This window comes from Paralichthys olivaceus, chromosome 18, assembly GCF_024713975.1.
Source record: "Paralichthys olivaceus isolate ysfri-2021 chromosome 18, ASM2471397v2, whole genome shotgun sequence".
Lineage (NCBI taxonomy): Eukaryota > Metazoa > Chordata > Actinopteri > Pleuronectiformes > Paralichthyidae > Paralichthys > Paralichthys olivaceus.
This window is the reverse complement of record NC_091110.1, coordinates 20,922,501-20,949,352: the sequence shown is the minus strand read 5'-3', so window position 1 is coordinate 20,949,352 and position 26,852 is coordinate 20,922,501. Positions and strand designations below refer to the sequence as shown.

The following is a 26,852-nucleotide window of genomic DNA, read 5'->3' as shown; positions in this document are numbered from 1 at the left end:
GGCACAATCAAACACACCAATCACTCCTGATTGTGCAATGTTGGCTGCTGTCACACTGATTCTTAACACATCTGTTACAAGGAAAATTAGGTTTAAAGATTATATTTAAAGACCAAGTAACTGGTATTACAGTCAGAATCAAACCTTGTTTGACTTTCAAGCAAATGGCAGATTTATGACTAAAGTCTGTCATGTGTCCACATCATGTCAACACCTCTGGCAGAGGCAATATTAAACCATGAAGTGAAGAAGAACAGCTCATAGATTGATTTCTTTCTACCTTGTACTTTCCGCTGGTGGAGTAGCTGGTCTTCCATTTGACGGAGTAGTACCGGACCTCAGACGACTTCTGGTTCTTGGTCATGGAGTTGTCAGCCCAGGAAACCCGGACGGAGTCTGAGGACAGAGCCACAGCTTGGACCCCCACTGGGGGAATCATGGGAGTGCTGGTGTCTGGCATGGGAGTGGGGTATTTATCAAAGAGATGGAAAAGGTCATCCTCGGATGGGTCTATGGGGTCTGGGTGTATGTGATGGGTTATTCACAGTAACCAGGGTGTTTGGGAATAATTAACGGAATCATACAGTAAAATGAATGTTTAATAATGAAGGTTTATATATGGAGACATGAGTGGCACAATATATTTGGATTAATACAGGGTTGTGTATGCAAATGAAAATCAAAAGCAAAAATGAAGGAGTTTTTAAGCCATGTTTGTTTGGGAGGAGAGGAGGAAGTACAAGAAGAGGAATGGATGAACGAGGAAGTGTAAAACAGAGAGAGGAGAGGAGAAGACAAAGAGTAAGAACACTTCTTAACAAGAAGTGGAGCCACAGATCCACAGAGAGATAGTTCTTAAAGAACAAAACAGTGGAACCCTCAGAAATCTCTCACTTTAGAACCTATTTTTTTACGTTATAGAATATTTACTGGAGACATCATAAAAATATTAAAAATAACCCATAGATCATTTGTTATTGTTAAACAGCTTCGATAAGTTGTGCGGGACAATGTCTTTTATGCAAATATTCAATAATATTCAGTAAGTGGCAAAGCCCTCTAGTGGTCATAATTGTCATGATCTGGGAAAAGGTAGACATTAGATGATGTTGTACGGACTTCAACACAGGGACACTTTCCCATTTCAAATCATCAATGACATCAATCTTCCCTTCACCACATTTATACACGTTTTCAGTTTGATAAGATAATATTGATCCGCACACCAGGGAAATTCACCTGTTACAGCAGCAGACAAATCAGAATGTGGTAGACAAAGAATAAAAATATTAAAAGCCTATAGAAAGTAATATTAAATGCAGAACATGGACATAACATACACCTTTCACTACAAAAATATTTTGTTATCAAGTAAAGTGGCACAGGATGATTGCACGAGCATGTTAAACTGTATTTGTGCAAGTACAAGGAGATACAGGGAGAGTTGTGTCCATATTAGTGCATTTTTCACACAACATGATATTGATATAGATTCTGTTGGGTTTGAATAGATGAAATCATCTGTGGATCTGTGGCTCCAGACCATCTGCTGCCTTCAGGTGCTTTCAGAAACTACATTTCACAAATATCACAAATTAATATTATACATCTTCTTTGGTAGTTTGTATTCTTTCATGCAAATTTTTTACTTGTTAATGTTGAACTGTATGAACATAAATAGCTTCCAACATGCAGCACCGGAACGCCTCACTGGAAGAAGAACCCGGACGTTCAGACTAGAAAACATAACAGCAGTAGAACATGAAACACATGCTAAGAGATGCTAAGAGATGCTAACACATACAACGTTATCATTGCTCTATTGACAATTTCTGTTTTCCCTAAAGGATTTCTTAATTTGTGTGAGTTGTATTTATGTATTTCCTTTGATCGAGTTTTATCTGTTGTCGAAGTTGTTTTAACTTATGGTGTTTTCTTGAGATACAGCATGTCCCCATTTCCCTTTCACCCAGTCCTATGTCACCCAGTCCTCCGTCACCCTGTCCTCTGTCCCCTGTCACCCAGTCCTATGTCACCCTGTCCTCTGTCACCCTGTCCTCTGTCCCCTGTCACCCAGTCCTATGTCACCCAGTCCTCTGTCCCTATGTCACCCTGTCCTCTGTCACCCAGTCCTATGTCACCCTGTCCTCTGTCACCCTGTCCTCTGTCCCCTGTCACCCAGTCCTTTGTCACCCAGTCCTCAGTCCCCTCTGTCCCCTGTCACCGTCACCTGTCCTCTGTCACCCTGTCCTCTGTCCCTTTTCCTTCGTCAATCACACACACTAGTGTGGTTTGTGTGAGTTCATGTAAACCACAGAGAATCAATGTGCCACTGCTGAAGAGAGAGAGACAGACAGAGAGAGAGACAGAGAGAGAGACAGTAAGACAGACAGACAGACAGACAGGGAGAGACAGACAGAGAGAGAGAGACATAGAGAGAGTGACACAGAGAGAAAGACAGACAGACAGGGAGAGACAGAGAGAGAGAGAGTGAGATGGGGAGAGAGACAGAGACATAGAGTGGGAAAGAGAGACAGGGAGAGACAGAGAGAGACAGACAGATTGATGAAGGTGGAGCAGGGGGACAAACTGCAGCAGCAGTGTCGTGGACTCGTCGTCCAGAATCACAATTAAGCTCCACTCGGGACAGAATACTAATGAGGATGCAGGACACGCCTCCTCCTGCTCTCTTTTATTCTCTCTCTTCACTCCCTCCATCTTATCTCCATCTTCTTTCCTCCTGTATTCCCTTCCTCCTTCCCTCCTCTAACCGTCCTCCCCTCCCTTCTCACACTTTCCCGTCTGCCTCTCTTCCCCCTCCTCTTCCTCCCTCCACACTCTCTCTCTCTCTCTGTCCAGCAGTCATTGATTAAATGGAAGCTTGTCGGGCAGTAGAGGATCAGTTGTGTCTCTGTGCAAGAACGACTCAGTCTATTAACGAAGATCCTACAGTTAACAACCATTTTTAAAGCTCTCATGAAAAAACAGCAGCCTGAAGCCTTAAAGTGGAACTGTGTGTGTGTGTGTGTGTGTCACTATTGATGACCTTGTCAATTATCAACCCATGACTGTCACAACACAACCAATATTTCTACAGAACTCCAGATGTGACTGTTGACCTCCAGATGTTTACATGTATCTTTATGTCCTACAGGTTTTTAAATGTCCCACACACGTTTCTTACTGACACAAACAGAACTTTTTGTAGAACCATGTATAATTGTTGCATTTACATGTTTTGCTCAGTGTCGTTTCTCTTGTTGTCATGACAGAGGTGACTCTTTGTTTTACCAGGTGTGGCTGATCTGAAATCAGCAGATCCGTGAGGACATGGAACTTTGAATTGTGTTTTAGCTAAACACCATCTCAAGTACATCAGTAAATAAGTGATCTTATAGGAGCACAAGTCCCAGTCTCTTTCTTTCATTCTCTTATTTCCTTTCATCCCACCATCTCTCCCTCCCTCTCCACTGTCATGCCCTCTTTTCTCATCTCTTTTCTCTCCCTGTTGTCATACTTTTGTCTTTTCTCGGCCCCCCTCTTCTTTCCAGCAGCTTTGATTAAAGTCCATCAAATGACTGGTCTCCGCTGCTGGTTTTCGTGCGACTGTCGTCCCTTGATGAGTGTTTTTATGAGACTAATAAAGGATTCATGTCAGCGGAGGCTGTTTAATTCATAAGATGAAACATGGCGGAGAATTGGATGTGTTTCATTTATCTCACTGCTACAGCTCAGTCTGCAGGCCAAGCTAATGAGTCTCACACTCACACACAGTAACAAGTGTGCAGCATTATTCACACACCATAAGCTATATAATATATACACATATTGACCTAAAGCACATACATGACACACACTGTGACCAGTTTGGACTCACAGTGAAATAGTACACACAGTACTGCAACACATGAATGTTTTTTGCAGGAACACTAATACAACAGTTACATATGTTACTGCTGTTGTTACTACTGTCTGCTACTAATACGACTCCAAATATGATTTTACTTGTTTTTTAGTCTTTTAATTATTATTCTTTATCATCTGTCGCACATGAGATCTGTGTGCATACAATTCAGGTAAAGAACCTGAAGGCAGCATATTATTACTACTGCTAAAGCTAACACTACCAAAGGTAATACTTAAGGTACTGGTGCTACTGCTGTCAATTTGCTGAGGACACGTTCTACTTTGACACACAGCTCCCCACCACTAACACTGCTACTACTAATACCAGTAATACTGCATATATCTGCACATATTCTGCATTACATCAGTATAACACACACAGTTTTACATATTGACTTGTGTTCTGAGCTGGTGGAACATGTTATAAGACCTGATATCACAGAGTTGTATGACCTCACCACTGTCAACAAGCGTGACGATCACCAGTGTGGGGTTAGGGTTGTATGGGTTAGCTGGGTTAAAGTTAGTTGGGTTAGGGTTGGTTGGTTGGTTGGGTTAGGGTTAAGGTTGGTTGGATTAGCTAGGTTAAGGTAAGTTGGGTTAGGGTTGGTTGGGTTAGCTGGGTTAAAGTTAGTTGGGTTAGGGTTGGTTGGGTTAGGGTTAGCTGAGTTAAAGTTAGTTGGGTTAGGGTTGGTTGGGTTAGCTGGCTTAAAGTTGCTTGGGTTAGGGTAAACTGGGTTAAGGTTGGTTAGGGTTAGGGTTGGTTGGGTTAGGGTAAGCTGGGTTAAGGTTAGCTGGGTTAAGGTTGGTTGGGTTAGGGTTGGTTAGGGTTAGGGTTGGTTGGGTTAGGGTAAACTGGGTTAAGGTTGGTTGGGTTAGGGTTAGCTGGGTTAAGGTTGGTTAGGGTTAGGGTTGGTTGGGTTAGGGTAAACTGGGTTAAGGTTAGCTGGGTTAAGGTTGGTTAGGGTAAGGGTTGGTTGGGTTAGAGTTAGCTGGGTTAAGGTTAGTTGGGTGAGGGTTGGTTGGGTTAGGGTTTGCTGGGTTAAGGTTAGTTGGGTTAGGGTTGGTTGGGTTAGGGTTTACTGGGTTAAGGCTCTTGGGTTATGGTTGGCTGGGTTAGCGTTAGCTGGGTTAAGCTTGTTTGGGTTAGGATTAGCTGGGTACAGACTAGTTGGGTTAAGGTTAGTTGGGTAAACTTGGTTAAAGTTGCTTGGGTTAGGGTAAACTGGGTTAAGGTTGGTTGGGTTAGGATAAGCTGGGTTAAGGTTGGTTGGGTTAGGGTTAGCTAGGTTAAGGTTGGTTGGGTTAGGGTTAGCTAGGTTAAGGTTGGTTGGGTTAGGGTTTGCTGGGTTAAGGTTAGTTGGATTACAATTAGTTGGGTCAGCTTGGTTAGGGTTGTTTTGGTTAAGGTTAGCTGGGTTAAGGTGGTTGGGTTAGGATTAGCTGGGTAAAGGTTAGTTGGGTTAGAGTTAGCTGGGTTAAGGTTAGCTGGGTTAGGGTTAGTTGTGTGTGATCCTACCTGTCAGAGATCGAGTGACGGCGCTCTCATACAGGGGAACTCCCTCTCCAGCGTTATTGAATGCCTTCAGGGAAATCACATAGTGCGAGCTGGGCTCTGAGTGGGAGATGGAGAGAATCATTTCAAATTATTTTAAGCATATACATAATTTTACATTTTCATGAGAAGATTCAACTCTTTCCACTTTTGAACCGAAGGTTTTTTTCTTCTGTTCATACACCAGACGCACATGAGGACGTGATGACTGTTTTTGTAACTCCGGTGCCACTGTTTTCTTTTAATTCCTTTTATTCCCTTTTATTGTAGTTATATTTGATGTAGTGTTAAATGGGGCATTTTTTGACTTTGCTGCCTGAGAGTGTTTAGTTTGAAAAGACATGAGGTGATGACGTCTGACCTATTGACCAGGCGCATGGTTTTCAAAGATCTGCCTCAAGCCAGTCAGATTTACCTTTAACCTTTAGGTTCAGCTTTTAACATTACTGAGATTAAAAGAAACATCTGGAGAATGATTGTTATGATGATGACTGTGGACACATGGTTGTCATGCCGTGGCTCATCCTGCCACCGCCTGTCACTGTCGATATGATGATGCTGCATCGTCTCTCCTTGTGGCATCAAACGCCTGCATTAGTTAAACAAAAATGCCTGCTCTATTCCCCAGACGTCTTGCCACATGAATTAATGATCACGTTGAATTATAAATGCCGTGTACATATGTGCACTCACTCCCATGTGTGTATGCAACACAATGACTGGATCGTACTTTTCATTAATCCTGTATCATGAAACTCGAGAGAGGAATTTTCATCTGCGAATAAAGATCCTCTGTTTGTTATTGTCTGCTTTGGCATTCGAACGACTCGTCACAGCCGCAGGAGACAATGTTTTCTTTTTCTCCAGCTCACAATTAAATTTCTACCTAGAGCAGTTCTTATTAAATTCTTTTAAATTATTGATTGTAATGAAATTGAGATTTTAATCATAACAAATTAATGGAACAGGGGATCACTGTGTCAATATTGGAACAATGTCGACAAAGGCATGCTGGGTAATTTTTTTTGACTAAGCAAGTATAAATGTGAGCAGCATCAGTGACAGCCTTCAAATAACATTATTCAGTATTTCTCCACCAGAATAAAATTTCAGTCAGTGTGAAGAAGAATTTAAAACTTTGTTAAAACAAAACCAAAAAAGAATTATTGAAAGTGGATTACACAGTCCAAGTGTCCCTGGACTGTGTAATCTGAATTCTTTTGGATTATTATTTCAGTCACCAGTTGCCGATTGTTTTTAAAGAACTACTTAATATAACGAAACCAGACAGAATATACAAAAAAGTTAAACAGCCACCAAGATAAATACAATCCAGATGACCATAAAACTGCAGCTTTTAAGGTGACCCGAGCTTGATGTTTTACATGGACAGTAATATTCACCCTGTTCTGAATAAAAAATTTCCTTCGTGGGGTTCTAAATAGAATATTCCATTAATAAAATGAGCTCTATATCTGTTATTTCACTTTATTTTTGAAAATGACCTAAAAGACGACTTTGTTTCAGCACAGTGTTGGTGTTAAGCTAAAATGAACCTGATCCAATGATCCACACTAGTTCATGACAATCGAGCTAACATAAATAGAGCAGCTCTGATGATATCTTTTTTTCATTTTGACTCATATAAAATACAAATGGGACATAAACATGGCTGCAGCTTTGTAGTCGGTAGAAGATGCAACCATAGCTAGAAGTTTCCCTTTGTTTCCTGTTTTTGTGCTAAACTAAAGAGACCTAGACCTGAGTCAGTATTAACGACACAGATGAAACTGATCCATCTCCTCGTCCTAATCTGGCTGCGTCCACTGGTTCTGTCCCCACCACTGTCCTTACCCAGGTTTTCGATGGAGTAATATCTCTGCTTGCTGTCCACCCGGACCGTCTCAGCGTAAGGACTTCCCACTCCGTAGCCGATAATGTAACCTCGGACCAGGATGTTGGGGCTGAGGGGTGGAGTCCAGGACATGATGATGCTGTTGGGCAGCGGCCTGACGTGCAAAGAGCTCGGCTGGTCGGGTACCTGACTCTCTGCAAGCACACGAGAGGTGAAACATTACACCTCAGAAAATAGCAGGGTGGATGTGGTTGGCCTCCACAACGGCCAGTGGTAAAGCTAACCCTGTTTGCAGTTTCAGTAACAGGCACTTACACTGAGCTGCCTTAGCTCACATATGCTAACCCTGTTAGCTGTGTCTTAAGTCCTATAAGGCCTGACACTTATTCCTCAGCCCCAGATTAGATCAGACTAGCTTGGTCTGGTTCCTCTGGGAGGGAAACGCTCCATATCACTTTATTGAGTGATAATCCATTGAAATGAGATTAAGGTCTCTGTGTGTCTTGGCCTGGAAATATGGTTAGCATGGATGTGTTTTTATCTCAGCAGCATCCTGCTGATCAGAGCGTCGTCCTTCGAGCTTCAGTGAGGTCATCTCCTGTAACAACGAGAAATGATCCAACGACCAAACTTGTTCATTGATGACGGTTTAATTTCTTCTTTCTGGAAACAAACTTTGTACTGTTGAGTTTTTGCATCGTATGTTATGTTGCACTATATTGTCACTTTGGCTCATTTTGTTTATGGAGAACATTTCATACATTGATTCAAGGTGTATGGGGACATTAAAAAACACAGAGACTACGTCAAAAGAAATAAATTCCAAATTAAAATGCACAATTCAAAACAATTGGTAGAAAAAACTAAATAAAAGAGCAGAAGAGGTCAAAATAAATTTTTACAAAAATTTAAAAGTAAAGGAGTAAATGGGACCCTAACCCTAACAAGATGAAATATAATGATATGGTAGACTGGGGGTCAGAGGTTTCTGGGTTCACTTCATATGAGGATGAATAACATTTTGTAATAATACATTGGTTAAAAATTGAACCATGTTATACCCAAATGATCCTGGTGCTTCTGTTACGATCTGATTATGTTCCCATGGTTTGTGCTTTGAATAGACTAAAATGTTTATCACCGGTGTCGGGCCCTCATCGCCAAAACATCTGGAATCTCCTCGTCTTCCCAAATTGACGTCTTCGTCTTCTACGTGTGCGGCTCCTCTTCTTCATCCTGAGAGATTTGAGTTCTTCCAGTTTCACGTACGTCACGTGTAAGAAACCTCAGAGACACGCCCACTGGCTCACTGAGAAGGTTCCAAAAGTTTTTTACTGCTGTTTTCTCTCATGGACTCACTCTGACATCTTACAGATGTTTTACTAGAGGCTGCAGGAGAAGATCCAGAAAATGTCCAGAGACACTGACTCAGACATTTGTTCTCACATACAGAAGACGTCAGGAACATGTGAGGAACATGTAAGGGAACATGTGAGAAACACGTCAGGGGATCAGTTTATGTTTAAAAACATGTTTAAAGTAAAAGATTACCTTCTGTTTTAGACGGTAATCTATTGTTAGTCTTCTGTGATGATGAGTAGTAGTAGTTTCTTTCATCCTCTCCTCCTTTCAGTTTCTCTCCTCTTTGACTGCTCTCTTTTTACCGTCTCCTCTCTTTTCTCCCTCCCCCTCCTTCAATCCACCCTTCCTCTCCCCTCTCATCCCCTGAAGCAAATCTTCTGTGTACACACACACACACACACACACACACACACACACACACACACACACACATACCATCCAGGTCGTTTTCTGGTGTCTCAGCAGTGAACCAGTCACTTGCTGGACCTGTTCCATTGGCCGTCATGGCTGCAACCTGGAAACTGTACTGACTCCCCTTCTCCAGACCTGAGAGAGACAGACAGACCGAAGAAAGAGAGAGAGTCAGATTGACAGACAGAGAGACAAAAAGAAAGAGGAAGACAGAGAAAATCCCTGCATCAGTTTATTTATCTGGATTATTGGCTCTTAAATTTTCTGGGTTCTTTTTTGAACAGTGCTTGCACTCATCCACTAAACTTCATGGAAATCAAATCAATACTTTCTTCTAAACAGTAGTGAAAATAAATATACGCATATTTAACTGAAACTGAAGATGCTCAGTACAGATATAACAAAGTGAAGTTAACATGAAGAAACAATAGCTGTGTGATTATTGCATGCGCTTGCATGCACTCACACACACGCGCACACACACGCGCACACACACACACACACACACACACACACACACACACAGTCCACTTAAACACCCCAGACTAATAATAACGTTTAAAACTACTGTTCTCCATATTTGTATCAATCTTTTCCAATTTGTTAATCTTTTGGACAAAAAACAAGCTCCAGTTTTACTGAATTAATCTGGATGATAAAATGGTGTCAAATGTCTGCTTGTTTAATCAGCTTCTGACCTTTTGTTTGAGTAATGCTCAATAAAAATTGCAGCGCTCAGCAGTTTTAAGACTTAAGTAAAAAAAAAGAACAAACTTTAAAGATGTGAAACAACACAAAATTAAATTTGATGCCACTTCTCACCTGTGAACAGGTACCAGAAGTTGTTGGGTTCGATGGCCTCTTGGTCGCCACGCCGACCAGTCTTCCTGTATTTGATCCTGTAGGCGGTGATGATGCCGTTCTGGGCACTGCGCAGAGGCGGCTGCCATGACACCTTGATGCTCTGAAAACATTAAAGACAGAAACTAAAGACTGAAGAGACTGTGTGTGTCAATTTGTTGTTTTCTGTCTTCCTCATCGTTGTGTGTGTTTGTTGTTTACTCAGACTCACTTATTCCCACCATCATAGAATGTTCGGGGATGATAACAATGAGTGTGTTTTATTTGATGCAGCTTGATCAGGTTGATAAAGGACTGTTGGTAGAGGAATAAGCTCTACTGAGTAAAGGTCAGGTTATGTGAACAGTTGTTTCATCTTTATTTTGATAGAGGGACTAATTCATTCATACAAATGTGTCACTAAATTTGTAAAGTTTTTATTTTTGTCTACATGAAATAATTTTGTCAGAAATTTTACGAGAATTGTACAAAACTGTATACATTGTACACTATGTTATAAAGGACTGCATTAACCGACACACGCATTAACACACTCACACTGATGGTGTGTATCCTCCATCAGCTGTGATGTAAGCGATCGTGGCAATGAGCAGTTTAAATATTCATCCAGTTTTACTGTGACAACGGTCACAGAGGAATTCATTAACATTTAGCTGCACCTGTTACCTCGGCTGCTCCTCATCTCCCTAATTGATTAAGGCAGAACTGATTACTGGGGGGGGGGATTTAATAAATGTGCGTGTCGGCCAAATTCCTTCATACTCTGCCTCCCTCGCTCTCTGGCCGGGTGTCATCACGCACTTCATTAAACAATTAGCCACTTTGACAGGACACAGTTGGATGTGAGGTCTCCATGGAAACAATACTGTGGTTGCAGTCATGTTGGAACGATTCCCACAGCGACACAACGAGGAGGAAACCATCCATGAAGGAGGACAGCACCATGACACCTGAGGGAAACACTCCTCGGTAACAGGAGCAACAACAACAACACACAATGTTCATTGAGTTTATTGTCTGTCATGACTATTAATAAAGTCACTGTGCTATAATTACACTGCTGCTGCTTCTACTTGTCTGATACTGTTACTGCTGCAACTACAAACTGTTCCTGCAGCTGCAGAGATACTGAGTCAATACTGTCTCCTACATTATTATGTTCACATCCAACAAACTGCAACAAATGTTAATTACAGAAATACTGAACACTTATTTTTATATATATATATATATATATGACTGTTCTTTAATGAAACCAATTAATGCTGCTTTTAATATAACATTTGTAAAAAAAATCTGAATTCACCATCCACCTAGTGTTTCAAACTGTCTTGGACCTTTCTGGGACAATTTTTACGTTCAGTCAACAGTTTGTGACGTCTTTACGTCATGACATATATATGAAAAGGTTAACACCCTCTAATCACAGGTAGGCGATCCCCGTCACCAGTGACCGTCATGACTCTGGAAAGTTGCGCTCATTTTTAAATCTATGCCAAAACTACACCTCTAAACGCATTGTTGTCTACCATTTAGTGTGTGTCCTTAGAGTCAGTGTGTGTCTTTAGAGACAGTGTGTGTCTTCAGATTCAGAGCAGACACTGTGTGTCCTCGGAGACAGTGTGTGTCTTCAGAAACAGTGTGTGTCTTCAGAATCAGAGCAGACAGAGTGTGTCCTCAGAATCAGTGCGTCCTCAGAGACAGTGTGTGTCCTCAGAATCAGTGTGTCCTCAGAGTCAGTGTATATCCTCAGAGACAGAATGTGTCCTTAGAGACAGTGTTTGTCGTCGGAGTCAGTCTTTTTTCAATGCGTGAATAAGAGGGGATGTGGCGTAAAGCGTTAATCTACAACAATATATATAAATAAAGTTTATCACCTTCAAACACACCAGGAGCCTCCCACTGTTTTCATTTTCCCTCTGATGACACTGATAACAATAAATAATGATAACTGGCAGAACAGCCAAGATTCAGAATCACAAGAATCAGAGACATCTGAGGAAACTTGATGAGATTCAGTCCATGAGCTTCAGACCAGATGTTTCAGACCAAGAACTTCAGACCAGATGTTTCAGACCACGAGCTTCAGACCAGATGTTTCAGACCAAGAACTTCAGACCAGATGTTTCAGACCAAGAACTTCAGACCAGATGTTTCAGACCAAGAACTTCAGACCAGATGAATGAATTCAAACCAAGACTGGAATTAATTGAATGTATGTACACACACACACACACACACACACACACACACACACACACACACACACACACACACACACACACACACACACACACACACACACACACAGGACATGAACAAACAATCACAGATTGAATTCTGGGAGTGTTTACTCACCTGGTTTGTATGTATGTGTTTGTCCTCTGGGTAAAAAGAGCAATCACATGGAGGACAGACTGTCTCTATTTGCTTTGTGATACAAATGCAACACCATTCAGTGTGTGAGTGTGTGTCTGTTAATGCTTATGTTATGTATGTATGTAATATTAACAAAAACAGACGTGTTACATACATACATATAAAACTGATCCTGCTTGTTACACGTGATAAAAGTTTCTCAGATGAATAAAAGACATTTTCCTTAAAAACCACCTCTACATATATTTGAGAATCAGATAAATGTAAATGGAGAGAATACGTGTCTGTGTTTAAGGAGACTAACTGAAGGCCGGATGACGAGGATGAAGACGAGGATGAATTATGAATGACTTATGGTTTGCACCCGCCCTTTAACAGAGACTTCTCATTTTGTAAAAGCTCTTTTCATGTCGTCAGAAGTCAAATGAACACTTCGCCTGAGCTCTTCTTTAAATGAGTCTCAGGTTCTTACGTATCCCTCCTGCTGAGACTCGTCTCCCTCAAACTATTCAGGAGCAGAAGCAGAAGTGAAAGTTTGCCATGTGCTGGATGTTCCCAGAATCCTTTGCTGATCCTGACAGACGAGAGACAGTGACCCAGGCTACACTGCCTAGAGGATTCTGGGTTAAAAAAAACAAAAAACTCCAGAGAACTGATATACTGCAAACTCTGGCTGTGTGTTCAACCAAGCGTTCAACAACACACTCACACTCCACTGACTGAAGGAAAGTTGAGGAAATGTCAGATTTGTCTGAAAAGTTGGTTCGACTTTTCGACACATTTTCTCCTTCAGGAGCAAACTCCAGTGGAAGAGACATGAACGCTGCAGGAGTTCAGAGAGGATCAAGTTCACGATTCAAGGATTTCTACATAAAAAAACATTCTGCTGTGTATGTCTGATGCTTTAATATATTTGAATCATCAGATTACTAGAATATCACTCAGAAACAGATTTTTCTTTGGACCAAATAACACAGGCTCTAAATATATCGGATTATTTTTACTTAGATTCATAAATTGTTTATAGAGAAATCAATGAAAATGTGGAAAAATTTAATTTCTCACAATGTTTCAAAACAGACAAAAAAGAAACAATCCTGGATCTGCCCCAAAGTTTAACGAGTTCTTTCTTGGCCCATGTTCCGTCCCCCCAGCAACTTTCATGTAACCCTGTTTGTGACAAACATTCTGTCATTGGAGGTAAAAACATCTTTTGGTAATTTGTGTCTGTTTTCATATATTTCACATTATGATCATAAACCTCTTTAGATACTATCTTTATATGTAATATATATAATCCTATATATATATGCAACATGTTCAGGGACCTTTCACATTATATAACACCATAGAGTCCTTTTGTAGAAACACAACTGAACGCTGGATATTACCCATGATCCTCTGCTTCCTGACCCAGCAGAGCTGCTGCTGTAACAAATCCACCAAACTGTTCAGAGTTCTTCATGTTTTAAAGTTTGCTGCTGAACATTGGAGACAAACTCTGGTTGTTAATAAATCGGGTTACGATGATCTTTTCATCACCTGCTGATTCGTCTGTCTCACCTTCTTTTACCAAGCACATTTTCTTTTTTAATAAATGTTTGGTTATGAGAAAAATCTTCCCCCCTTTTAACCATGTTTCATGCTTTGAAAGCATCACACGAACGTCACGATCAATCAGCTCTGACCCGAGAGCAGATCAGCACAAATATCAATCACATGCAGGACAAGAAGGCGACAGAAAGTAAATGAGGTCGGCTCTCCACAGACCAAGTGACCCTCCTTTTTATGGACATAAATTATGAGCCATTCACAACGTCTCTGAAAACGTTCATCATTTTGTCTGCTGCTGCTTTCTGAGCAGAACTTCTGTCACAAACATTTGTAGATGCAGGATTTCTTAATATGAGGTAAACATTTTATCTGAGCACTTTCCATCACGTGTGACTGCACAGTTCACAGAAGGTGCAAATCAATGTGATATGATAAGAGTGAAACAGAAGTATAACGCCAAAGATAACGGTGTCATCAATTTCATAAACAAGGTGCATTAAAGCCAGAAAGAGTCAAGAATTAAATGAATATTTTACCCTTCAGATGGAGACTAGAATCACTGCCCAAGAGACGTTGTATGTACATGTGTGTGTGTGTGTGTCATCCATCAATAAATTGAGGTCGGATCATTAGGGAGCAGCAGCAGAGTGATGACAGTGTCACAGTTTAAATGTGTCAGTCAAGAAAAACTTGTCAACAAATTACACTTCAACGGGTAGTGCAACCACAGAAAGGTTCTTAATCTCAGAATGTCATAACAATATTTTTTTATATTTACTGTAAAATGGTTAGTATTATATATATTTCAGCTTTGTCTGAACCACTCAAAGTGGGGTTTGGTTCAGTATTTTGCCAAAGGACACTTTGATACATGGAGTCAGGGATTGAACCACCAACCTTCCCCTTTATCTCCTGAGCCACAGTTGGAAACATTAACTCTCTCTCCGTGGTTCCTTTCAGACCCTCTCATCAGAGCATGTCAGAAACAATTGCACATGTTACAATAACTGGTCCAAGTGCAAGAAGAAGGCTTTTACTAAATGATTCCCATTGTTCTCAAAATAAACGGAGAAGAGTCGACCATGGTTGTTTCAGTGTGGAGACGAGGGTGTAAAAATCAAACTCACCCTGGACAGGACGACCTCTAAAGTGATGTTCTGAGGAGGAGCGCTGGGAACTGCAGACAAACAGAAGACAGAAAGAAATCTATTGAAATAAAGACTGAACCAAGTTACCATTTTATTTCTATTTTCAGAGAAAAATCTAATCTTTCATTTAATTTTTTCCAGAAATGTACATAACAACCAACAGACATTTACGCACACGCACACGCAGACGCCCATTCAAATAATTAATTTGATCAATATCATTTATTTACATTTAAAACATGATTCTGTAATTTCTGTGCTTTCATCTATAAAAACCTAAGAAAGAGATAAATGGAGATTCTCTGAAAACTTAAGAGATATATATATATATATATATATATATATATATATTATAACAAGGAAGAAAAATCCAACATCAAACACAGAGGAAAAGAAGAAAAAAGAAAATGAAGAATCATGAAAATCCCAGAAAACAAAGACAAGAGAGAAAAAGATAATACAAAGTTGAGCTGCACTTACATGCAAGCAAGTTGTATTTACTTGATTCTTGTTGTTCTGGGTTTGTTCCCTCGTGGTTGATGCACTTACTGTGAGTCGCTTTTGAATAAAACCAGCTAAATGATGTGTAATATATATATATGGTGTGTGTGTGTGTGTGTGTTATATAATGTGATTAATCTGGCTCCTTCAGGCTGAAAACACCAGGTTTGTATTGTTTGAGTAATTTTAGAAGATAAATCTTAAAGATTGTTAAAATCATTCAAACTTGTTTCTGCTGCTTCATTGGACAAGCTGTGGACTTTGGAACTCACCATCTGATTGGGTGGTGACGCTCATGGTCTCGGAGGCGGGGCCTGCCCCGTAGCGGTTGATAGCCAGAACACGGACGGTGTAATCGGTGAACTTATGGAGTCCCTCCATTTTGTAGTTGAGCCCATTCACCTCCACAGTCTGAAGATAAACACAATGGGTCCAACGTAAAACACCTCAGATCATCTGACATCACACCACCGGTGCAACCAGCAGAACCAGTTCTGACCAGAAGAACAGGTAGAACCAACAGAACCTCATGTGCATCGGTTCTAACCTGCTCCTTGTCGGACGGACTCTCGCTCCACATCAGCCTGTAGCCGAGCACGGGGCCGTTTGGTTGGCTGGGAGGTTCCCAGCTCACCTGGAGGGAGGCCGGGGACAGAGCGTCCACTCTGAGAGACTCCACCCGGCTGGGGACCTGGACTGTGGAGACAGACACACAATAGAGTACTTAAACTATAGAGAGACAATAAAGTACTTAAACTGCAGAGACACACAATAAAACACTTAAACTGCAGAGACACACACTGATAAAACTACAAACAACAGGCGGTGAAAATGAAATCTCCTGTTGTATTTGTATTGTATTTGACTGTTGTTTGTAACGTTCTGTATAAACACATGTGACTCTACCACCGTTAATACCACAAGCTTCTGCTTGTATTTCTCACCAGGTGAAAACTGTTTGCTGACATCACAGCAGATATGCAGAAAGTGATCAATAAGAACTGGAGGCTCACGGTTGTTGGGTTGTCAGGAATAAAAAACTAAGTAAAAACTCCAAAGTGGAATAAAGAGGAAACTGAAGAACCAGAAGCAGCAGAACAAACACACTCAAAACAACAGGCAGGTACATGATGATTGAACTCAGGTGCAACACATCAGGGCAGAGCAGCCAATCACAGAGGAGGGAAACCAGACAGGAAGTGAAACACAATACTATCGCACAAGTCATTTCAAAGTAAAACAAAAAAGGACATAACTAGAATTTCAACCAAGTCTGACGTCCATAATATCAAAAACAAGAATAACAGAGAGTTCGAAATGACACATCAAAGTCCTGTACCCACTAAACTCTAGTGGCATAAATGAACAGTGGGAAAATGTTGTTTTAATAGATATTATATTTGGAAAGATCAGGTTTGAACTCGTGCATCTGCATCAAGTAATGAGTCACATTAACAATAAACTGTGTGTTTGTATCTCACGGTCGGGTTTGGTGGTGATCCTCAGGGGGGCGGAGCTCTGTCCTGGTCCCACGTCATTATAAGCGACAACTCTGAAGCTGTAGCTCTCTTCTGGTTTCAGATTAGAAACCATCAGTTCCAGAGACTCAGGCTCCGACACGTTCACCGACCGCTCCCTGTCACAGAAAAACACTTGTTTCAAAATATACTTTGTTTTCTATTGTAATGAATTGGTAATTTATACAGACTGACTGAATAGACTCAGTCAATTATATCTTATTATATCAGTGATGAACCACCTGCTTTCTGTTTTACAGATTATATTTACTGAACCTTTTCAACTGTGATGCTTCACAGTTATTTGTTAAAATCCTGTTTTATTTTGTAACCGAGAAGATAACAGGATCCTTATTCAGCTGTAGTTTGTGTAATCCCAGATAATCCTCAGATTACAACAACTCTGCAACCTCCACTAATCGGCAGATAACTGAGCAGCTGGAAGCACAGACATTCCAAACCTGTAAATCTGTCAGTGACACGTTTCTCACACGTTAACGTCCTGCTGCTGAAGGGACAGATTATGATGTCACTTTCTTGTGAGGGCTTTTATTTCTAAAATCATTTTAAGAAGCTTTTTAAATAAGTAAATTAATAGAGTAACTTTAGAGTTGAACATTTAAATAACTTTGATTTCACAATGACGACGGAACTTCAGGAAAGTGATGGTAGGCTTAAATGTTTAGAAACACTGACAGATCACTGACAGAAACAGATCACTGACAGTAACAGATCACTGACAGTAACACATATCACTGACAGAAACAGATCACTGACAGTAACAGATCACTGACAGTAACACATATCACTGACAGAAACATAGATCACTGACAGTAACAGATCACTGACAGTAACAGATCACTGACAGTAACACATATCACTGACAGTAACACATATCACTGACAGAAACATAGATCACTGACAGTAACACATATCACTGACAGAAACATAGATCACTGACAGTAACAGATCACTGACAGTAACAGATCACTGACAGTAACACATATCACTGACAGTAACAGATCACTGACAGAAACACATATCACTGACAGTAACACATATCACTGACAGAAACATAGATCACTGACAGTAACACATATCACTGACAGAAACATAGATCACTGACAGTAACAGATCACTGACAGTAACAGATCACTGACAGTAACACATATCACTGACAGTAACAGATCACTGACAGAAACACATATCACTGACAGTAACACATATCACTGACAGAAACATAGATCACTGACAGTAACACATATCACTGACAGAAACACATATCACTGACAGTAACAGATCACTGACAGAAACATAGATCACTGACAGTAACAGATCACTGACAGTAACAGATCACTGACAGTAACACATATCACTGACAGTAACAGATCACTGACAGAAACATAGATCACTGACAGTAACAGATCACTGACAGTAACAGATCACTGACAGTAACACATATCACTGACAGTAACACATATCACTGACAGAAACATAGATCACTGACAGTAACACATATCACTGACAGAAACATAGATCACTGACAGTAACAGATCACTGACAGTAACAGATCACTGACAGTAACAGATCACTGACAGTAACACAGATCACTGACAGAAACAGATCACTGACAGAAACATAGATCACTGACAGTAACACATATCACTGACAGAAACACATATCACTGACAGTAACAGATCACTGACAGAAACAGATCACTGACAGTAACAGATGACTGACAGTAACACAGATCACTGACAGTAACAGATCACTGACAGTAACAGATGACTGACAGAAACAGATGACTGACAGAAACAGATCACTGACAGTAACACAGATCACTGACAGTAACAGATCACTGACAGTAACAGATCACTGACAGTAACAGATGACTGACAGAAACAGATGACTGACAGAAACAGATCACTGACAGTAACAGATCACTGACAGTAACAGATGACTGACAGAAACAGATCACTGACAGTAACAGATCACTGACAGTAACAGATCACTGACAGTAACAGATGACTGACAGAAACAGATCACTGACAGTAACACAGATCACTGACAGTAACAGATCACTGACAGAAACAGATCACTGACAGTAACACAGATCACTGACAGTAACACAGATCACTGACAGAAACAGATCACTGACAGTAACACAGATGACTGACAGAAACAGATCACTGACAGTAACACAGATCACTGACAGAAACAGATCACTGACAGAAACAGATCACTGACAGTAACACAGATCACTGACAGTAACAGATCACTGACAGAAACAGATCACTGACAGTAACACAGATCACTGACAGTAACACAGATCACTGACAGTAACAGATCACTGACAGTAACAGATGACTGACAGAAACAGATCACTGACAGTAACACATATCACTGACAGAAACACAGATCACTGACAGTAACACAGATCACTGACAGTAACAGATCACTGACAGTAACAGATGACTGACAGAAACAGATCACTGACAGTAACACAGATCACTGACAGAAACAGATCACTGACAGTAACAGATGACTGACAGAAACAGATCACTGACAGTAACAGATCACTGACAGTAACACAGATCACTGACAGTAACAGATGACTGACAGTAACAGATCACTGACAGAAACAGATCACTGACAGTAACACAGATCACTGACAGTAACAGATCACTGACAGTAACACAGATCACTGACAGTAACAGATGACTGACAGAAACAGATCACTGACAGTAACAGATCACTGACAGAAACAGATCACTGACAGTAACACAGATCACTGACAGTAACAGATCACTGACAGAAACAGATCACTGACAGTAACACAGATCACTGACAGTAACACAGATCACTGAGTTCACAGCCTCACCACTACATTAACAGTTCAGCTAACTGTTTAGCTTTGCTGCAGCAACTTGGCTCAATTGGCCTTTTTCTAAGAAGATATCTTTACATCTTCAGTCCATGAGATTGGATTTAAATTATATGATCTTCTTATGATCTCTATGTGATCTCTATGTGATCTCCATATGATCTCTATGTGATCTCTATGTGATCTCTATATGATCTTCTTATGATCTCTATATGATCTCTATGTGATCTCTATATGATCTCTATGTGATCTCTATGTGATCTCTATATGATCTCTATATGATCTCTATGTGATCTCTATGTGATCTCTATGTGATCTCCATATGATCTCTATGTGATCTCTATGTGATCTCTATATGATCTCTATGTGATCTCTATGTGATCTCCATATGATCTCTATGTGATCTCTATATGATCTCTATGTGATCTCTATATGATCTCCATATGATCTCTATGTGATCTCTATGTGATCTCTATGTGATCTCTATATGATCTCTATGTGATCTCTATGTGATCTCTATATGATCTCCATATGATCTCTATGTGATCTCTATGTGATCTCTATGTGATCTCCATATGATCTCTATATGATCTCTATGTGATCTCTATGTGATCTCCATATGATCTCTATATGATCTCTATGTGATCTCTATGTGATCTCTATATGATCTCTATGTGATCTCTATATGATCTCCATATGATCTCTATATGATCTCTATGTGATCTCTATGTGATCTCTATATGATCTCTATGTGATCTCTATATGATCTCCATATGATCTCTATGTGATCTCCATATGATCTCTATATGATCTCTATGTGATCTCTATATGATCTCTATGTGATCTCTATGTGATCTCTATATGATCTCTATATGATCTCTATGTGATCTCTATATGATCTCTATATGATCTCTATGTGATCTCTATATGATCTCCATATGATCTCTATGTGATCTCTATGTGATCTCTATATGATCTCTATATGATCTCTATGTGATCTCTATATGATCTCCATATGATCTCTATGTGATCTCTATGTGATCTCCATATGATCTCTATATGATCTCTATATGATCTCCATATGATCTCTATGTGATCTCCATATGATTTACATGGTCATCACATATTACATGAATTCATCACATGAGTATAGTCAACAAAGTGGTGGGATTTGTGAAGTTTGTGAGTTTTCTCTTCAAGCCTCCACACATGATTCCACCAGAAAGAGTCAGTGTGGTTTTTATGTGACTTTACAAACAGGCCAGTGCTTCAATAATGCAACAACATGTGTAGGATGTAAATATCTGAAGTCAGCATCACAGATATCCCAAGTGTTTAAGCATCAAAACCCTGAAAGAACAATAAATCTTCTTGTAACTCTGAATGAGTGGAGTGATCATCTGACACAGTAATTAACTAGAAAAACTAAAACATTCCAAAAAAGTCAGAAACAATTATCGACCTAAACTCTCACCTCAGAAACCACAAAATATCAAATAGACAAAAATATCCCGTCTTACCTCTCGACTCCGTCCTGGGAGTAATAAACACCGTAGGTCTGCACGGCTCGTCCCGTCTCCTCTGGGGGGCGCCAGCTGAGTCGGACAAATCGGCTGGACACTAGGACAGGGACCAGGTCGCGGGGGGCAGAGGGGAGGACAACGCCTGGGCTGGGGGACACTGGTGGGGGATCAGAGGAGGAGGAGTAAGTCAAAGGGGTGCCTGACGGAGCAGGAGTGTGGGCGGGTCTATATTGAGTGGGCGTGGCCCCTGTTAACAGTTCATTCGGGGGAGGAAGGGCAGGGAAGAGGACAAGGGTTGACAGGGAGGAGGTGCAGGGGACGAGCAGAGGACGAGCAGAGGAGATGAAGCAACGAAAAACAAGAGGAGCAGAATGACAGATGGGATGAGAAGGAGCAAAAAGATGTAGAAAAGACAAGGAAGAAAGAAGAAGAAGAAGATCACAGGCAAGAAGACAAAGCAGCAGAGCATCATTTTCAATCAGTTGAAATCAATAATGATTAGTTCTTTTCAGAGGAACATGAGGTTTAAATATTGTCATTTTACAGAAGAGTTATATAGACTCATAAATCAAATATTTACATTTCACCCTGAATTAGAGTGTGAACAGATTCTGAATAAAATGAGACATGTGGGACTGAATGTTTGAACCAGGACTTACCGGTGATCTGTTATTTTCTGTTCACTTTACAATCTACCAGAGAGGAGCCCAGCTCTGAGTTAAGCATCTTAATTTAGTTAATCTTTTCATGTTCTTTTACTGGACATGTAAACATCATATTATTATTATTGTCATTTTCATTATTATAATTACTATTGTTATTGTTATTGTTATTGTTAATGTTGTTGTTGTTGTTGTTATCATCATCATCATCATCATCATCATCATCATCAATTCTGGTATATGCATTGTCATAGTATGTTCATATGCAATTGATAGCATCCATTTGAGAGACAAGTAAGAAACTGATGTGGAAATGTGACTATTGGAAGCTGACTAGCATGCTAACTGCTAAGAAACCAGTAAATGGTTTAAAGATCTTTTCCCGTCTTGATGTGGCTCAAAGTGCTTGACAGTACAATTTGCCATTCACCCATTCACACACTCATTAACACAGTTCATCTACAAGCATGAGGGGTTTCGCATCTTCACAGCCGCCCAGTGGCCACTAATATTTATTTGGCTCCATCATTTCACAGTTACTCAACCAGTTACAGTCTAATTGTGAATTAAGATAAAATATTTATGGGTAACAAGCAGGATGACAGATACAAATGTTGTTGGGCTGGTGCCTGATGGGAAAATAATAATCTCTATATGTTGACTTTACAAAACTGACATGACGGACCAGAGAAAGGGAAAAAAATGACACGCTACCTCTCGCATACAGTATCAGATCATAATCTTTCACAGCTAGTACGTTAGCATGAAATTCAACTGTGGGTGTGTCCTGAAAGGGAAACTGTGATTGGTAGTTGTTGTTGTTATTGTTATGATCATCGCCCACCGTCAAGCGTTAAAGCAACGTGTTAATCTGAGTACTGTGTTACACTTTTCTTTAAATACTGATGCTGAATTCACAGAGTCACACTTTATATTTTCAGGTGGATGGTGAAATCATAGATATCAAATGTAGAAACCTCTGAGATAATCAGATGTCTGGGAGAGGGATCTTCACATGTGACTCTGAGCGAAATTTACTCTTCATAAAGTTTCTCTGGTAGTTTGACTTAAACTGGGAATATGAGACAAATCAAATGTTAATTGATTGATTGATTGATTGAGTTATAGTAATGCTGTACACTTGATACGTATAAGTGAAAAACGTGGTAAGTGGGAAATTTGTCAGTGACCAGAAGAACCTTGATAAAGTCTGGAACGAGAACATGTGTGTTCAGCAGAGTTACTGTTACTTTAAAGTTGTCATTCATCATCCTCAAAAACATCAAGAACACAGGAATAATCAATACATCGCACACACATGCACACACGCACACACACACACGTACACAAGGCTGACAGAAATCAAATCAATCTGGAAAGTGTAAAGGTTGTGACTGAGTCTTTAAATGCTTTTGTCCATCATGTCAATAAAGCTTCACTGAACACATTCACACACATTTGATCACTATGGTGTGTGTGTGTGTGTTTGTGTGTGTGTGTGTGTGTGTGTGTGTGGCGGGGGGGGGAGTAAAACAGGTTGAGAAAACTACAGGGATAAAGATTAGAAAAATTGGATTTGAATAGGATGAAAAGAGGAGAGCAGGGTTAGTAAAGGAAGGACTAAGGAAAACACAAGAGAAAGAAGTAAAGAAGAGAAAAGAAAAATGACACAAGAAAACAAGTAGATAAGAAAAGAAGAAGGAGGGAGAAAAAGAGGAGTGGATGGAAACAGAGAAGTGTTAACACACATCCTCTCGTCTCTGTGAGATGAGATTTTCGGGTGTGAAGGGCGGATTCGTTCCTGCTCGGTGACCCGGCCAGAAAAGCCGAGGTGGCGCTCAGGCGTCACTCTCCACCGAAAATAGATGGGTCGGCGAATAATAGAGTCAGACACCACAGAAGAAGAGGGGAAAACAATCTAAGTAAGTGCTGAAGATTACACTGCAGCATACACACCCACAGATGATACCTGCACACACACACACACAAACACACACACACAAACACACAGGCACCGTGTTTTCCATCACTGTGTCCATTTTCTACAAGCTGCTCTGCATTTATATTGTTTCTGCTGCTCGGATGATCTTTAGGGCCGTCTGGTTTCAGCTCCAGCGTTTCAACAGTCACAAAATCTGATTTCATTTTATTTTTATTTGTGTGTATGTGTGTTACAAAAATACGCACAGGGGGGAATTAAAACTCAGCATAAATAGATGGGTCCATTAATGCTCTTATACATTTACTATTTTATAAATAAATAACTGTAACATACTGAATGTTCATATTTTTTCATGACATTTCCTGCAGGTCCTCAGCTCCTTGTATTTAAATAAAAATCAGAGGATAAACAGTGATCTTATTGTGGGTGCAGATACACCGAGCTCCAGGGGAAGGGTGAAAACAATGTCAGCTAGATTACTGCTTTTCTCCCATCATGCAACAGATGCATAGATATGCACTGACGGAGGGTTTTGTCAACACGGGTAAGAGAGTAAAAATAGCTTTTTGTTCAGCTGCTCTTCAGGTGTGAGTGTAAAAGGCTCCAGTCGCCTCATGAATCAACAGAAGCTTGTGAGTTTATACTCTGATGGTTGTTTATTCCATCAGCTTCAGACTTCAGACAGAAAACTGTAGATACAGTGAACATATCAGGTTTGATTTTTACTTTGAATTTTTAGTTTTCTGAATGTGGATTGTGGAGTTTGATGGTTCACTGAATGTGAATATGGAGAATGGTTTCTCCCAGTTAATGAAGAGTTTTTTCTCTCCACAGTCGTCAGAGCTGCTCATTGAGGGAACTGTTGTTCTCTCTATAGATTTAAGGATTTGGCTTTCAAATTGAAGTGAACTGAAAACCTTGTGAAAATAAGTGTTATATAAATAGTTATTATTATTACTATAGATATTCTTACGTTCTATAGCATGAGCCCATAAATATCCTCCATCTCTCTCTCTCTCTCTCTCTCTCTCTCTCTCTCTCTCCCACGTTCTCTTGTTCTTTATTAACCTCTATTTGTGCAGACGAAGACTGCTGAGCTTGTTCACTCTCCTCAGCTTCAACCTGCTCTCTCTGCATTCAATTTCAGGCCTCATTTCAGCCTGTAAAACACACACACACACACACACACACACACACACACACACACACACACACACACACACATGCACACCCTCTGCCCTCTAGTTTTAAATTCCTCCAAAATAGATATTTATTCCTATAAATCTTCACTGCTGTGGGTGAGTGAGTAAAATCTCTAACATCTTAGGTGTGTGTGTGTGTGTGTGTGTGTGTGTGTGCGTGTGTGTGCGTGTGTGTGCGTATGTGTGTGTGTGTGTGTGTCACCTGACCGACCTGAAGGTGGAAATTTACTTTAATGGATGAAAGCTGAATTCAATGATATCAACACACAAACAAAGGATGACTCCAGAAATACGCTATTTTCTTTTCTGACATTATTTAAAGTTTGTATTAGTTGGGACTATAGTCCACTGACTATATATATATATATATATATATATATAGTCAGTCTGAGGAAAGTGATTCTGAACATTAGAGCATGAAAACATTTTACATTAATAATTAACTAATAATTAACTAATCAAATTATCAACATGAAGATTAGAAGAATTTGTGGAAACCAGTTATCCACAAATTATTCACATCCACAGCTGAGAAAAAAAAACAAGCTACATTCTCACACACACACACACACACACACACACACACACACACACACCTCTTCCTGCTGAGTGATGATGAAGGAGCGGATGAGAAGGTGTTTCATCACAAAGGGGATCAATGTTGGAACTGACAACACACACTCATAGACACACACACACAACCACACACACAGCATGGTGACACACTGAGGTGTAGGGAGTGAGGTACAATCACCAAACCTGACCAACACACACAAACATTTACACACACACACACACACACACACACACACACACACACTCACAATCATACATATACACATGCACACACGTATATACAACATACACAAGCACACACACCCACAGGCTATATGGATGTCCTTCCATTTTCTCCGATCAATAAAACCAACATGTCAAACACATCAGGTCTATGAGAAGAGAGAAGATAAATATTTCCCTCTGTGTGGATTTCATGCAGGTTTACATGGAACGATAGACGCTGATCTGATGAAAGGCTTTTTGTCTAAAATCTCACCTGCAGGAAGAACCAGAGTCTAAAATAATTACGTGTGTTTTATAAAAACATTGAATTTTCCAATGTCAGACAAAATTGACTGTGTATAATTGACTGTATTCTTTCTGCTCAGGTGTGACATTATATTCACCTTGTGTAAAAATGTAATTGACTTTTGAATTTATTTCACAAAGAAAGATAACAACAGCAGTATCTAAAGATAGATGTGTGTATCATGTCTGTGTTTGTGTTTGCTTTATTTTTCCAATTCAGTTTTTTATTATTTTATTATTTTTAAGTTGTCAGTGTTTTGCTATAAAAACTGTTAAAATATCATGTTCTCATCCAGTGATCAAATGAGCTTTGAAAGACATATATATGTGTGTATTGGATTTATTTTATTCTACGTGAACATATTTATTCTGTGGTTGAATCTTAAAGGCTCCAACAACTCCCTGTCTCTCTCTTTCCATATCAAGCAGGTTAGGGTTACCCCAGGTAGGAGGAGGAAGAGGAAAATGTAGGTAAGAAGAATCGGGAAACAGACAGGGACGATA

The 26,852-nt window shown here is 40.0% G+C and overlaps 1 protein-coding gene across 4 annotated transcripts in view; it reads right to left on the bottom strand.

Moving 5' to 3' along the window:
* The window catches only part of dcc (DCC netrin 1 receptor), a 111,818-nt gene that overhangs the window by 30,861 nt on the left and 54,105 nt on the right, over nt 1-26,852 (bottom strand). The window contains exons 8-17 of one of the 4 annotated variants that reach the window (XM_069514344.1): nt 21,454-21,613; nt 17,014-17,168; nt 16,080-16,228; nt 15,805-15,943; nt 15,011-15,060; nt 9,912-10,053; nt 9,114-9,224; nt 7,316-7,510; nt 5,426-5,521; nt 281-519 (exon numbers count right to left, since the gene is read on the bottom strand). In XM_069514344.1, coding sequence (XP_069370445.1) covers nt 281-519; nt 5,426-5,521; nt 7,316-7,510; nt 9,114-9,224; nt 9,912-10,053; nt 15,011-15,060; nt 15,805-15,943; nt 16,080-16,228; nt 17,014-17,168; nt 21,454-21,613 — 1,436 coding nt within the window. Of the gene's footprint in view, nt 1-280; nt 520-5,425; nt 5,522-7,315; nt 7,511-9,113; nt 9,225-9,911; nt 10,054-15,010; nt 15,061-15,804; nt 15,944-16,079; nt 16,229-17,013; nt 17,169-21,453; nt 21,704-26,852 lie in introns of all 4 variants that reach the window. The other 3 variants (XM_069514345.1, XM_069514342.1, XM_069514343.1) reach the window with 3 other exon arrangements.